Source organism: Sorex araneus, chromosome 2, assembly GCF_027595985.1.
Source record: "Sorex araneus isolate mSorAra2 chromosome 2, mSorAra2.pri, whole genome shotgun sequence".
Classification (NCBI taxonomy): domain Eukaryota; kingdom Metazoa; phylum Chordata; class Mammalia; order Eulipotyphla; family Soricidae; genus Sorex; species Sorex araneus.
Window position 1 is genome coordinate 1,769,796 of NC_073303.1, and position 14,657 is coordinate 1,784,452.

Here is a 14,657-nt window from a genome sequence, read left to right on the forward strand (position 1 = left end):
CTCAAGCCATTTTCTCTATTGTATTTGTGCGATTATAATAAATTTCTTCCCCTGCGCTAAAAACCCTCCACCCAGCCCCGCCTCCCCCTTTCTCTCGCACTTCCCCACACCTCTGCGCCAGTCAGCGCTCAGTCAGCCGGCGAGAAGCAGGTCTCGATCTCCTTGAACCCGGCTTCCCGTCACGCCCAGCGTTCAAGGCCCTCAGAGGCGCCGGGTACCCTTCCCACCTCATCCCGTACACGGGGACTTTGCACACGCCCAGGTCTGCCGTGCCTACCCCTCTGGCATTTCTCGCTCTCAGCTCAAACATCACCTCCTCCCAGAAGCCTTCTGGCCCTGACCCTCCCATGGGGTTTGTTCCAGCCTCTGTGGGGCACTCAGGGGTGACAAGGCACAGCAACTCGGAGCCCCTCTGCTGAATGTTGACCTGCCCGCCTGAGCTGGGGTGACAAGTCAGTAGGTGACGAGCAGGCAGACCCCCAAAGGCCAACCTGGCCTGAGCAGCAGAGGCGGCTGAGAGAGAGAGAGGGAAGGAGAGAGAGAGAGAGAGAGGGAGGGAGGGAGAGAGAGAGAGGGAGGGAGGGAGAGAGAGGGAGGGAGGGAGGGAGGGAGAGAGACAGAAGGGGAGAGAGGGAGAGAGGGAGGGAGAGATAGGGAGGGAGAGAGAGGGAGGGAGAGAGAGAAGGGGAGAGAGGGAGAGAGGGAGGGAGAGAGAGAGGGAGGGAGTGAAAGAGGGAGGGAGAGGGAGGGAGGGAGAGAGAGAAAAGAGGAGAGGGAGAGAATGAGCAAGGGGCAGGGAGGGAAAGGGAGGGAAGGTGGGGGGGGCGAGCGCCTGGCTCCGTGCAAGATGCTCCCATGAACCCGCCCGCCCAGGCAGGCAGGTAACTAGCAGCTGCAGCAAGACCCGGGCGCTGCTGACCGACTCCTGCCGGGTCAGCGCTGAGCCTGACTCCGCAGTGACAATGGCCTGTGGCCTTGAGCCCTCCGCAGCATGGCCGGACCGGAGGGACCATGGTGAGTGAGTGCGGGGAAGCCCGGGCGAGCCACCGGCCGTGGCAGGACAGTGAGGCAGGTTCCCGCCCGGGTCGCCGAGCCTGCGGGGTGAGGGGCCCCGGGGGCCGCGGGCACTGACGCTGCTCGAGCACTGGAATCCCACCCAGGGGCGGGGAGCCGCCCACTCACCTCCACCAGCATGTACGCCGAGAGCAGCGTGACCCCGAGGTTGTAGACGGTGAGGGTCCCCCGCAGGGAGTACGCCGGCCGGGCCCGCATGTAGTGGCTGCCCAGCCCGATGGCCAGCAGGTAGAGCACGGTGAGGGCGAAGGTGGGGAGGTAAGAGTCCAGCAGGAACCAGCCTCGCACCCGGGCATCTGCGGGGCGGGAGAAGCCGGCGCGTGACCCCCGGCCCCGCGCGCCAGCGTGTGGCCACTGGCTGCATCCGAGGGGGCCCAGCCAGCGGCCAGGCCACGGGGCCACGGGTGTCGGGGACATGGGAGCGGGGCCCAGCCTGCGCCCAGACATGTCGTGACAAGAGTCGGACCCACTGGCAGCTCCCGGGAGACTCGGGGTCGCCCTCACTGAGCCACGGACACAGCAGGGGACCCCAGCACCCACCCGACAAACCCCGGGCCTGGGGTTCCAGAGTCACAGACGGACAGGCAGGGTCGCCTGTGGGGTGCAGTGACCCCCCTGACACAGAACAGCCCAGGAGCCCGTGGCGCGGGGTCTGTGCCCAGGGCCGGAGCACCCAGGACCCTGCCCAGGGCGCTGAGGGGTCAGCCACCCAGCCTCCACCCTGGGAACCTGCCGGGCGCGAGCAACAGGGAACAGCCCTGTCCCGGCGGCAGGCGAGGGGCTTCCCGGGGAGGGGGCCATGGGGTCCCAGGCTGGCCGCCGCTCCTGGGAGAGGCTCCTCGGACCCAGAGCCAGGGGACCGCCTCGGGGCTCCCACCCTCGGGGGTGACTTTCAGGAACACAGACCCCGGGGGCACCTCCCGGCCCGGCAAGCAGGGCTCGTCGGGAGGAGAGGGTCTGGGCGTCCGGCTCTGTCGTCTGTCTGTCTGTCGGGGAGGGTCTGTCTGGAAGGAGGAACAGTGCCGGGAGAGCGGGCACCTGCCGGGGCGGGGGCAGGGGCCCCCCAAGCTGCAGGACCAGCCCCAGATTCTGCGGAGACTGAGCCCAGAGACAGGGGCAGGCCGTCCTGCAGCGGTGAGTGGGGGGCCGGGGACAGCGTGGTCGCAGGAGCAGCCTGCTCGGGGGCCCTCCCTGCAGAGTGACCCGTGACGGGCTCGTCCCAGGGTGCTCCGCCGGGAGCGCGCTCACCTCGAGGCCCGAACATGTACTCCAGGAAGGCGTTGAGGTCGTCGTCGAAGGCCTTCAGAGCCTCCTGCGAGGGGAGGGCGGGGGTCAGGTGCCGGGAGCGGCGGGATGGGGCGGTTCCGAGGGAACAATCCGCCTTTCATTCCTCGGGCACGGGGCGTCCTGGAAAACCGCCTGGAAGCGGCCTCATTCCTTTCCCGCCAGTGATGGGGGCACCCGGGGGCTAGGCGGCTCCCACGGGTGAGGGGCCGCGGCCGCACTGGCCAAGGCCCGGCCGAAAGGCTGCTTCTCCCTTTTCAATGTTTGATCAGGAAATGAAGCCCTGGGGCTGCTTTCCCCGGACTTTTCGGTCGTTCTCCGAGCGTTGCCGAGATCAGTACTACCAGTACCGCAGTGCTGTCACCCGGTTCCACCAGGTCAATTGCTACCACGTAAAGGCGGGCAGATGGGCACGGGGTGGGGGGGTTCTGGGAAGAAGCTTCAGGGTCCGAGTAATCTGCTCGGGTCAGGAGAGGGCGGGAGCTTTGGTGCTTGCCTCGCGTGTGGCTGGCCTGGGTTTGGCCCCTCACACCCCGGCTGGTCCTCTGAGCCCCTCCAAGAGTGATCCCCGAGTGCAAAACCAGGAGTGACCCTGAGCACAGAGCCAGGAGTGAGTCCTGAGCACAGAGCCGGGAGTGAGCCCTGACCACTGATCCAGGAGTCAGCCTTGAGCACTGAGCCTGGAGTCATCCCAGCTGTCCACTGCCCCTCATTCTTTCTTTTGTTTCTTTCGGGACCCCCAGAGACCCCCTGCCCTAATGCAGCATTTCTCAGCCCCCTTCTGTGGCCCTCCCCACCTGGGGGGCCTGCAGGTGACCCCCTAGATCACCTGGGGGCCCCTGGGGAAAGGACGCTGGCCTCGAGCTCCTCCCCAGCAAGGGTGACACGCCCACCCCAGCAGCCGGCGCTGACCCTGGGAGTGGCAGAGGCCTTGTGGCTCAGTGGTCAGCGACGGTCCTCGAGGGCGTCTGTGGAAGCCTGGGCCGGCAGAGGGGCTGAAGCCCCGACTCGTCCCCCCGGGGCCGTCGGCTCTTGCTGGCTCAGGAGACTTGGCAGGTGGTGGGGGGCGAGGTCTCCCAGGAGGCATGAGGACCCCCGGGCAGTGCCGGCCCAGCTGGTCGGCGCGCCTGTGCAAAGGCCCGCGGAGACAGGGACCCTCACCACCCCGCAGAGCTCGGGGCCCCCAGGGCTGCAGCCGACAGAGCCCGGGGCCCACACCCTCCTGGGACGGGGCCCTCGGCACGCGCCCTGGCCGCTGTCCAGCCCGGCGAGGAAGCTGGGAAGTGTGTCTCCTCCCCTCGGCCTTCCAGAAAGACCCCCAGGGGCAAGGACGCAGGCGGGGCAGCTGCTCGGCCATGGGAGAGCCACAGAACTGGAAAACGGCCAATCACAGACACGGGCTGACGGAGGCCGGAGAGGGCCAGGAAAGGCCACCAGGGCCCACGCCCAGGGCGGCCGCTGGCCACGCTCGCCGAGCCAGCGCAGACAACACTGGGCACCTCGAGGTACTGGAACACGCAGTGCGTCAGAGACAGCCTCGGGCCCCCAGGGGAGACGGGGCCAGGGAGGGGCTTCACGTATCCTGCCACTGAGACACTGGGCCCCGAGGGAGGGGGGAGAGTCAAAGGGGCAGCTCCAGTTCCAGGGGGACTGGCGGGAAGAACATCTGCACATGGGCGACCTGGGTTTGAGCCTTGGTATCCCATACGAATCACCCAGGGTAATTCCTGAGCACAGAGATGGGCGTGAGCCCTGAGCACTGAGCCAGGAGTCAGCCCTGAGCACAGAGCTGGGAGTGAACCCTGAGCAGAGTTAGGTGTGGCCAGGGAAAACCCCAGGGGACTGCCCGGAAGTGGAGGTGACCATGGCCGAGCAGCCTGTCTGCCTAGGGGCCTGGGCCGGACAGAGCAGGCCGGTGTGGAGACGCACAGCCTGGGTCCAGGGGAAGCCCACAGGGAGCGGCAGGGTGGGCCACACAGGCCAGGACCAGAGAAAGTTCTAGACTAGCAAGCCTCCCCTACCCCCTGAGCTGGGGGTGGCCCGGCCTCCTCCTGCGGAGAGAGCGTGGTGACCCCCCCGACGTGACTCGGCACCCAGCACCCCAGCATCTACACGGAGGCGGGCTCCTCCCCGCTGGCCCTGCGCCGTGGACCCAGCACACCCGGCGAGAGGGGCAGCGGCGGGTCACACGGGAGGGGCCCTGCGGACGGAGACGCAGGTGACGGGGGGGGAGGGGGGAGACGTGAGGCCACCCCAGGGCCGGACGCTGGCTGCGGTCCTGCAGGTTGTCGGCACCAACATGTCACTCGCCGTGGAAAGTCAGTGATTCGGTTTTGTTTTTCGGCCACACCCAGCAGTGCTCGGGGCCGACTCCTGGCTCTGTGCTCAGGGGCCCTCTGTGGTGCGGGGGGCTGAGCCTGAGTCAGCCGCGTGCAGGGCCCACATCCTCGCCCTGTCCCTTCTCTGCTCCCGAGTCAATGACTTTTACTTTTTATTTATTTGTTTATTTATTTATTTTTGCTTTTTGGGTCACACCCGGTGATGCACAGGGGTCACTCCTGGCTCTGCACTCAGGAATCACTGCTGGCGGTGCTCGAGGGACCCTATGGGATGCTGGGAATCAAACCCGGGTCAGCCGCATGCAAGGCAAACGCCCTCCCCGTTGTGCTGTCGTTCCAGCCCCGTCAATGACCTTTTTTTTTTTTTTTTTTGCTTTCTGGGTCACACCCGGCGATGCACAGGGGTTACTCCTGGCTCTGCACTCAGGAATTACTTTACTCCTGGCTGTGCTCAAGGAACCCTATGGGATGCTGGGACTCGAACCTGGGTCGGCTGCGTCCAAGGCAAATGCCCTCCCCGCTGTGCTATTGCTCCAGCCTCCCATCAATGACTTTTAAAATGGTGAAAACTGCGGTGGGGGGGCCTGACGCAGAGGGACCCGCCAGCCCCTCCCAGAGCCCCGGTCAGCGAGGGGCATGACACGGCGTCCTGAGGACCAGCGGCCAAGGACATTCCACGCATTGCCAATTACTGCCCAAGCGTGAGGGAGAAACCCACTTTCTGCACCACAAGACACGTGGGAAGGGCTCATTGTCCAGGGAGAGGAAAAGCAGATCAACAGACCGACCGCGAGTGCGGGGAGAAGGGGCGGGAAGTCCCAGCTGAGACCGCCCGGGCGGAGAGGCCAGTCAGGAGGTGGCGCAAGAGACGGCAGACCCCCGGGAGCGGAACCCCCGGCAGGACCCCCAAGCACACAGCGGGCAGAGACGCTCGGGGGAAGTAGCCGTCGCCAGCTCGAGCCATCCCAATGAAGCCAAATAAAAACGGAGGGCAGAGGGGCTGGAGGGACAGCACAGCGGGGAGGGCATCTGCCTGGCATGCGGCCAACCTGGGCTCAGTCCCGGGCGCCACCAGGAGTGACCCCTGAGTGCAGAGCCGGGAGTAGCCCCTGCACACCGCTGGACAGGGTCCGAAAAGGGAAAAGACAGTAAAATAAAATGGGCCAAGACCAGAAAGGAAACAAGCAGGAAAATCTAAGAATGGCAGCCAGTCTCCTAAGTAACGAACGGTCTCGCGCCCGGGAAACGGGACGGTGGGGAGGGGCGCCTGCCTTGCCGCAGGGCCAACTGCAATTCGAACCCCGGAACTGCAGAGGGTCCCTCCCGCCTGAGGACTAACACCCTGGCATCCCCCCCAAACAAACAAAAAGCTTTGAATGGTCTGAAACTCGCCAATAAAAAGACGGAGAGGCTGGATGGGTCCCAAAGGGTGGGTGTGGAGGGAGGGCGCACCGAGGAGGGGCTCGCCCTGCACACGGCTGGCCCAGGTTCGAGTCCGGGCACGGCACACACAGCTTGGTGCTTCCATGTGGGCACTTTCAGCCGTGAGCGAATGAGTCGGCCGAGTGCTAGTGGGGACCGGGCCACTGGGGGCCTTTCTTCCCTCTGGCGACTCCCCGGGCCCCGTCTGTCTCTCCCAGAGAGCGAGGGCGGAGCAGGGCCGGCGTGGACGGGTGCAGTGGCCGAGGCAACGTCTACACTAGCGCTAGAGAAAGACGGCGGGGCCCCAACGGATGGACGGGCAAGTCCCGGTTCCTGGCAAGGCGCGGGGTGGTTGGTGCCGACCCTGCCGGGAAGGAACGCCTGGCCCGTCCCCCGCTCCCCACGCCCATGCTCACCTCCTGTGCCGCCCTCCTGCCTGCGCCAGCTCGGAGTGGGGCGGCCAGGACGCGGCACGGCCCCTGGCCAGAGAAGCCGCGCCCGTTCCACGGGGGCCACGCAGGGACCACACAGAGGCTGCTGCCTTGCACGGAACCGGCACGTCGGGGGAAGGAGGACGCTGACCGTGGGATGAACCTGGACAGTGACCACAGACTCACAAGCAGGGGGAGGAGAAGGTCGGGTGACACAGGGGAGTGGGGGGACAGCACGGGACTGGGGCCATCCGGCTGCTGACATCATACACTTCAACACTACTGTGACCATATTAATTGAACTCTAGTTTTAAAAAAGCAAAAGTAGGGCTGCTACGCTAGCACAGCCGGGAGGGTGTTTGCCCTGCACGCGGCCGACCCGGATTCGATTCCCAGAGCACCACCCGGAGTAATTCCTGAACATCGCCGGGTGTGACCCAAAAAAGCAACAAATAAATAAATAAAAATAAAATAATAAAAAATAAAATAAAGAGCCAGAGTGATAGCACAGCGGGGAGGGCATTTGCCTTGCACACAGCCGACCTGGGTTCGATCCCCGGCATCCCTTATGGTCCCCCAAGCATCAGCAGGAGTAATTCCTGAGCGCAGAGCCAGGAGTAACCCCTGAGCTTTGCTGGGTGTGACCCAAAAACAAACAAACAAACAAACAAATAAATGAAAAGTAAAAGCCCCCTCCAGGAGCTGCAGCCTGTCCACAGGCGCCCCCTCTAGGTGCCTCCCACCCTCCCCGGACCCTGGACGCTACCCAACCCTGGGTCCTCAGATGGAGCCCATTAGAAGTGCAGACACCCTTGAAGGCTCTGCCCCGTGCAAGGCACATTCCCCCCCCCACACACACACACAGCAGGTGACGGGGACCCGAGACGCCTCTGAGTGAGAGCTGCCGGACGGATGGATGGACAGACGGAGGGCAGCGGGGTGGGGGTGCCCTGGCAGGCCCCCTCCCGCCAGAGCTGCCACAGAGCCACCGCATTCAGGACAGCCTGGCCGGGGCCCAGCTTCCGAGTGCGGGACGGGAAGAATAAAGCCCTTTCACGGGGAACAATGGCCCGGAGAGAGTCGCCCGAATGTGCCCTGGTTATCAAGTGCAAGCAGAGTCCTGCCGCCCGGGGCCAGGACGGAACAAAGGCGCTTTAAGGCTCCTGGGAAACCGCTCGGCTGAGTGCGAGTAACAATCAGGCTACATTGTTTCCACCTAATCCTAAAGCAGGCTCGGCCCTCCCTCCTCGCAGAGAAGCCGGGGTCCTCTCACCGCCCGGCCGCTGACCAGCTCCGGCATCTCCCCCTCCCCTCCCCACGCGGGTTCCTCCCCTCAGCAATCGCCTCCTCGGAGGGAAGTGAGGCAGGCTGTGTGAGGTCTCGTCCTCGCGGGGAGAGAAGCCCTCTCTTTGCCATAAACCAAGCTGGGCACTGGCACAGAAAACAAGCCCAAGGCAGGAGGCGCGTAGCTCAGGGCCGGCCAGAGAGGGGGTGGGGGGAGCTTACCCTGCGAGGTGACTCCGTGTAGGCCGGCGAATCCCCTCAAACATCATCATCTTCCATTTTTGTGTGTGTGTTTTAAAATTTATTATTTTGCTTTTGGGGTCACACCCGGCGATGCACAGCGGTGACTCCCGGCTCTGCACTCAGGAATCACTCCTGGCGGTGCTCGGGGGACCCTATGGGATGCCGGGATCGAACTCAGGTCGGCCATGTGCAGGGCAAACGCCCTCCCCGCTGTGCTCTCGATTCGGCCCCATCTTCTGTTCTGTTTGGTTTGGGTTCGTACCCGGCGATGCCCAGGGGCTACCCCGGCTCTGCTCTCGGGACTCATACCTGGCAGGCCCAGGGGACAATCTGGGGTGCCAGGGATGGACCCCAGGTTGACCGCGTGCAAGACAAGCGCCCGGCCCGCTGGGCGGTCGGGCAGGGCCGTTCGTCACGGACATGCAGGCAGCGGCCGGGCGGGTGGGCAGACTGGGACCACGCGGGCTGGCGCAGGAAGCGGGGGGCCTGCCCGGCCCACGGGTGAGCAGCAAGACGCAGGACACTCTCTCGAGGGCAGACACTGCGTGAGGCTCAGCCCAGCGCGTGGCCGAGTGTGGCCCTGACCCCAGGGGCCCTTCCCAGCCGGAAGCTCTGCGGGGTGCTCGGGGCACACGCCCTGGCCTTCCCTCCTCGGCCGGGTGGGCCCAGGGGCACTGGGGGCAGGTCCACTTCCGGCCCTGCTGTGCTGGGGCCCACCAGCTCCCCCACACCGGCCTCAGGGCTGAGTGCCAGCCCGGACCCACGCAGCCAGGAGACCTTCGGGTCCTCCACCCCCGGAGGAAACACCGGGCACCACCCGAGGGTCAGAATGTTAAGCAGCTACGGAAGCACGGTGGAGTCCAGCGTCACCCCAGCAGTCAGCTCCTCTCTGGACACACCCGCCCGCGCTCAGGGCTAGTGCTTGGGGCGACTCCCAGCTGTGTGCTCAGGGCTGACTCCAGGCTGTGTGCTCAGGGTCATTCCTGGCTCGGTGCTCGGGGCTCACTCCTGGCTCGGTGCTCAGGGTCACTCCCGGCTCTGTGCTCAAGGCTCACTCCTGGCTCTGTGCTCAGGGCTCACTCCTGGCTCTGTGCTCAAGGCTCACTCCCGGCTCTGTGCTCAGGGCTGACTCCTGGCTCTGTGCTCAGGGCTCACTCCCGGCTCTGTGCTCAGGGCTGACTCCTGGCTCTGTGCTCAGGGCTGACTCCTGGCTCTGTGCTCAGGGCTCACTCCCAGTTCTGTGCTCAGGGTCACTCCTGGCTCTGTGCTCAAGGCTCACTCCTGGCTCTGTGCTCAGGGCTCACTCCCGGCTCTGTGCTCAGGGCTCACTCCTGGCTCTGTGCTCAGGGTCACTCCCAGTTCTGTGCTCAGGGTCACTCCCGGCTCTGTGCTCAGGGCTCACTCCTGCTGGTCCTACTGCACCAGTGCTCCAACTGAAGAGGAGGGCAAGTTAAGAGTCAAGAACTGAAGGGCAGGTTAAGGGTTAACCGCTGAAGTTGCCCTTTGTAACTACTTGACTGCTTTGAAAGATGTCTTCAGGACCTTCCACTGGGCAGGACTCTGTCACCAAATGGGCCAACAAACTGCCCCGAGGAACTGTAAACAAACATCTGCTCTGAATGGTCAACAAATGTTGAAATTAGCATATTAAGTGAAATAGGTGTGGTTTTCCCTTTTGTATGGTTTTCCTATGGTTTCCTATGGTTTTCCTATTGATCCAATACCTGTGATTTTCTTTGATATGTATGATTCTCCTTTGATTCAATACATGTAATTTCCCCCCAATATATCCCCTTTGATATGTGAGATTTTCATTTGTCAACAAATGTTTAGATATGCAAATTAAGTGACCTATGTGATTCCCTTTGATATGTGAGATTTTCATTTCTCCCCCAAAAGGGTATAAAAACAGCTAGCTTTTTGAGTTCGGGGCCTTCAGTTATGCCCCGCTATTGAGGCACAATTGAAGGTCCCAATATAGCTATATTGGCTTAAATAAACCCCATGCATTTGCAGAAAGAGTTGTCTTGGTTTTGTTCTTTTGTCTCTCCGAGCCTCCCCCGGGCAGAGATCTGCCGCCCCTAACATTTGGAGGTTCCACCGAGATCTGACTCTGCCTGAGGGACGCCGGACAGTCCCGAGCTTCTCTTTGGGGTAAGTACTGGCGCCAATTTTTTCGGTACCGACTTTATGTGCACAATTATTCTGTATCTGTGTATCTGTGGTATACCGGTCCTGGGATCTGAAGTAGCTTTGTGTCTGACAGACGTGTCTGGTTGACATTAGCTACAGCCCTGGGGGACGCCCCAGGATGATAAAGGGAGACCCAGGGATGCCTGGCTTGCCTCCATCTGGTAGGTCCAGAGGATCTACGTCTGGTCTATCCCAGGACATCGGCCGCTTTAAATCTGAACATCGGCCGCTTTACTATTTGTCCCTCCTTCTGGCATTTGGGTTTGTTCTATCACCTTCGGACTCCTTCTCCACAGAGATCTCCTGAGGATGGGACAGTCCACCTCCACCCGGCTGTCTCTGACTCTCTCTCTCACTGGTCTGAAGTCTGCTCAATGGCCAGAATCTCTCTCTCTCTCTCTCTCTCTCTCTCTCTCTCTCTCTCTCTCTCTCTCTCTCTCTCTCTCTCTCTCTCTCTCTCTCTCTCATAGTTAACTCTTTGTTCTGCTGAATGGCCTTCCTTTAAGGTTAACTGGCCCCCCTGAGGGATCTTTTCACCTCCCCCTTATTTTGCAGGTGAAAGGAGTCATTTAAACCTTTCTTACCCCCTCTAGCATATTGACTCCCATACCTGCTTCTTGCTTCTATCTCAATTCTGAGATTGACCGCTCCACAAGCTTCCGGCAACCTCTATATTCTCAGCTAAAACTCCCCTTTCTCTGCCTCTGCACCATCTGTTTCTCTCTCCTTCTGAAGTCCCCTAAGGGATAAGCGCTTGCGTACTGTTTTGTTTTAGGTTTGATCGCAGGAATCTTCCTGTACGTCGAGATGGGACAAAACACATCAACTCCCCTGTCCCTAACCCTAGCACATTGGTCTGAGGTTTGGGCTAGAGCTCATCTCTCTCTCCCTATAAAAGAAGGCAGTCTATCCCTATGGTTGATAAGAAGAGACTAGCTCTCTGCCTCAGAAGTAGTCTTGACCTTAAAAGGGTAACATCTGACAACCTCAGGTTTCAGCAACTTTGTCATAATTTGTTGTTTTGCCATTGTATATCAACAAAAGCGCTTTCTTGACCTGTTTTTAACAAGCAGGAAACTGGCTGGTCAGACAGAGAAACGGGGAGCAATGTTCCCAATCGGCCGACAGGGCTCAATTTGCCCTGGGGACTGCTCTTTCCTTTCTCTGTCTATCAGTTTTTATCCCTGCCGTTTTTGAAGGGTCAGATCGATCGATCAACTGCAAATGTGTGCACGTGTAGTGGTGTTTTTTAGTCAGTTCATTGTCTGTCTGTCTGACTGTCTGTCTGACTGTCTGTCTGTCTGTCTGTCTGTCTGTCTGTCTGTCTGTGGAACACTCGAGTGTTAGAGCTAGTTTGAAGTCATTAATTCTTAGAACTGAGCAAACAAAATCAAGGAAGTCAGAGTGATATGTAGTCCAGCAATTTAAAAGATTTAGGTATCTTTGGAACTTGTTAGATCAGGTTTAAACAAAGATTTCTAATCAGAATGTGGTAACCACGAAGGGATTGAAATTCTCAATCTAGATTTCTTATTGGAAGAACATTAATGTTTATTAACAGTTGTAACTCTTCTGAAATTCATAGTCTGTACTATCTAGGAAGAGCTGAGGAAGTAGCTCCTAAAACTAGCCTAAAACTAAAGTGAAATAACAATTCAGAGGATGCAAGGCTTTATCTTACAAGCCTCAGCTAATTTTAATGAGGAATTTAGCTGTTTTTAAAACAACAGAGGTATAGAAACCACCAAAATAGACAAAGTTTTCTTATGTTTCCATAAACATTGATGGTCTGAGTGTTTTTTTTTTTTTCTGTGCTAATATCAAAGGTTGGTTTAAAAAAAAATAAAGGGGAGGTGGAGGCTCTCTCTCTGTATTTGAAAGCATGTCTGTATGGTGGACTTGTTTAAAGTTAGAAAGCTCATGATTTGAACTAACTAAGGTACGAGAACTATTGAACTTAAGTCAAAGAAGGTTTTACTGTGTTTCACAAAAATTGATGGTCCAGAGGTCTTATGCTAGAATACCAATGTATATATTTGTATCTGCACTGGATTAGAATTATTTGACCTAGAGAATCTTGTGAGTTGAAATAACTGATATATGAAAACAGGCTCAAAGAGTAATGCTTCGGTTTAAAATATTATTTTCTAGAGTTGCAATATTGGTTGAAAAACTTATCGTACCTGTGTTTTATTAGATCTCTGAGATTTCCGGTAACAAAACTTTTTAAAGCTACTTAGCTCAGGGTAATGAAGGGTTAATCTTAGATGTCAGTTTGAGAGATTTTTTTTTTTTTAAGATTTTCCCTGGGTCTACCCATCCCCCTGCTTTTCCAGCTCAGCAGGCTCTGCCTCAGTCAGACTGGATATGCAGACCCTCCCTCAACAATGAATTCTAATTACAGGTTTGCCCAGCAAATAAGACTTGCTAATTGGGTTTCTTAACTCTTCCAGGTATCTGGTTCTTGCAACTTTGTGAATGAGAAAGGGTCTGGGAAAACAATTGATTCTTATATTTGCATTAAAATCTGACAAACACACAAAAATAGTGTGAAACCCCTTGTAGGAGGAAAAGTCTATGCTTATATTTTAACAGATAACACCTACTAATGTACTCTGGGTCCTGCTATGGCTTGGCTTCATCTGGAGTAAACTTCATTTTCCTGATAAAAGACCCCAAACCACCTCAAACAGATCTCAGCTGGAAGTCACAAGGAAATCTGAGGAAGAAAGGACAGGCCTAATTGGCCTGAGGACTTAGTCTGGGTTTTACGGTACCAACCTTATCCTGAACCTAGAGAACTTTGTATGCAAGTGTGAGATCCTTAATGTTTTATGGTAATCTATGAGTGTTTTAATCTTTATATTCGTGTTTTCCTAGAAATCAGAATTCTAGGATGTCTCCTGGTTAATTTCTAATGTGAACTGAACCTTTGCCCAATGAATATGTTTTAAGAACTTTAGGTGTGAGCATCTTTAAAGTTTTTTTTTGAATATCTATAGAATTGACCTAATGCTTTTGAAATAGCACTGCAAGTAATTTTGTCATGTTAAATGACATTGGTAACTAGTGTCCAAATTTGGGAGATTAGGTTGTACTAAGTTCAGTAAAATGAATATCTATAGAACTAACCTAATGCTTTTGAAATGGTACTGCAGAGTAGTTTTGTCATGTTAAATGAAATGATTGGTAACTATTGTCTAAATTGGGAGATTATGTTGTACTAAGTTCAGTAAAATAAAAGTTTAAACTTATGGGATGACTATAAGGAATATAGATGTATGTCTTAAGTCAGAAAGATAATGGATGCAGATATCATCAGTTGAAAAAAGGCAAGGAATCCTGTTAAAGTGAAGTTGATTTTGAAATGAGTTGAAGGAAAGTTACAGGACAGAATGAATATAGAGGAATGTGTAGAAGGTTTGAAGTTGTGTTTGAAGGAAAGAAATTGATCACTGTTTTAAGAAACTCTTTAAATCTCATGCGGAATTGTTCTAGTACTCCCAGTACAGTGCTTTTATTAATGGGAAGTCAAGGTTCTCAACATAGAATTGAATGGGTTAAATACGATGTTAAATTGTACACTTTTCCTCTACAGATTTTAGCTTCTTTGACTAGGACCCACAACAAATGAGTGTGTTGCATCTCACTGTGAGTAAAGTAAAACGTTTGCTTTTCTCTTCTTTTGTACCTTCAGTATGTTTTTGATGTTTCATGGCACTGTGTTGGTTTGCATAAATCCAGATAAAAGTCTTTCCTCTCTGTAATAGGGTCCACCCCTCATGCAGACAGGAAAATCAGTTATGGGACCCCAAAACCCTCTTCCAGGGAAACAGCAAGGGATTGGTCTAAATGACAGGAGCATGTATTTAACAGGTACTGTTTCAAGTACCCTACAAACCTCAGGGAGACCCTAGAGGCAGGCCGGCTCAAGGAAAGAATGGAAATCATCACTGCTATGGAGAATGAGGAATCCGGAAATCTATGTGACTGACATGGCCCGGCCTACTCTCAGCATCAAGAAAAACCCTGGAAACTAGGATCTCTCCCAGCCCTGAAGAAGGGAGGGGAGGGACTCCTTTCTGCCAGGATGCCTCTATGGCAAATGAGGCTCAAGGTTACCTCAAGTTCAACCTGAAGACCTGAAGCCATCCAGTTCATCGTGGGACATTTATGGCCAGGCCTGGGTAACTCTGACGTGCCACATAAGATTAATGCCGTTATTGGTATGCCTCCTGTCTTTAGCCAACCCCCAGGACTTCTCAGTAAATAATGGGGTACCCCAAATGGAGAGTTCTCCAATCTTGCTGTGTTTATGCAAAAGAACAAGTCAGATTTGTTAAGCCGTCAGGCAAATTTTAAAATGAAGGTGAAGAGAAAACCATGT

At 56.7% G+C, this 14,657-nt stretch overlaps 1 protein-coding gene across 1 annotated transcript in view; it reads right to left on the reverse strand.

Annotated features, from left to right (window-relative positions):
• ELOVL2 (ELOVL fatty acid elongase 2) overlaps positions 1-14,657 on the reverse strand; it is a 29,166-nt gene that overhangs the window by 5,169 nt on the left and 9,340 nt on the right. Inside the window, exons 2-3 of the mRNA XM_055128329.1 lie at positions 2,323-2,386; positions 1,183-1,370 (exon numbers count right to left, since the gene is read on the reverse strand). Of these exons, the coding sequence (XP_054984304.1) occupies positions 1,183-1,370; positions 2,323-2,386 (252 nt within the window). The remainder of the gene's footprint in view (positions 1-1,182; positions 1,371-2,322; positions 2,387-14,657) is intronic.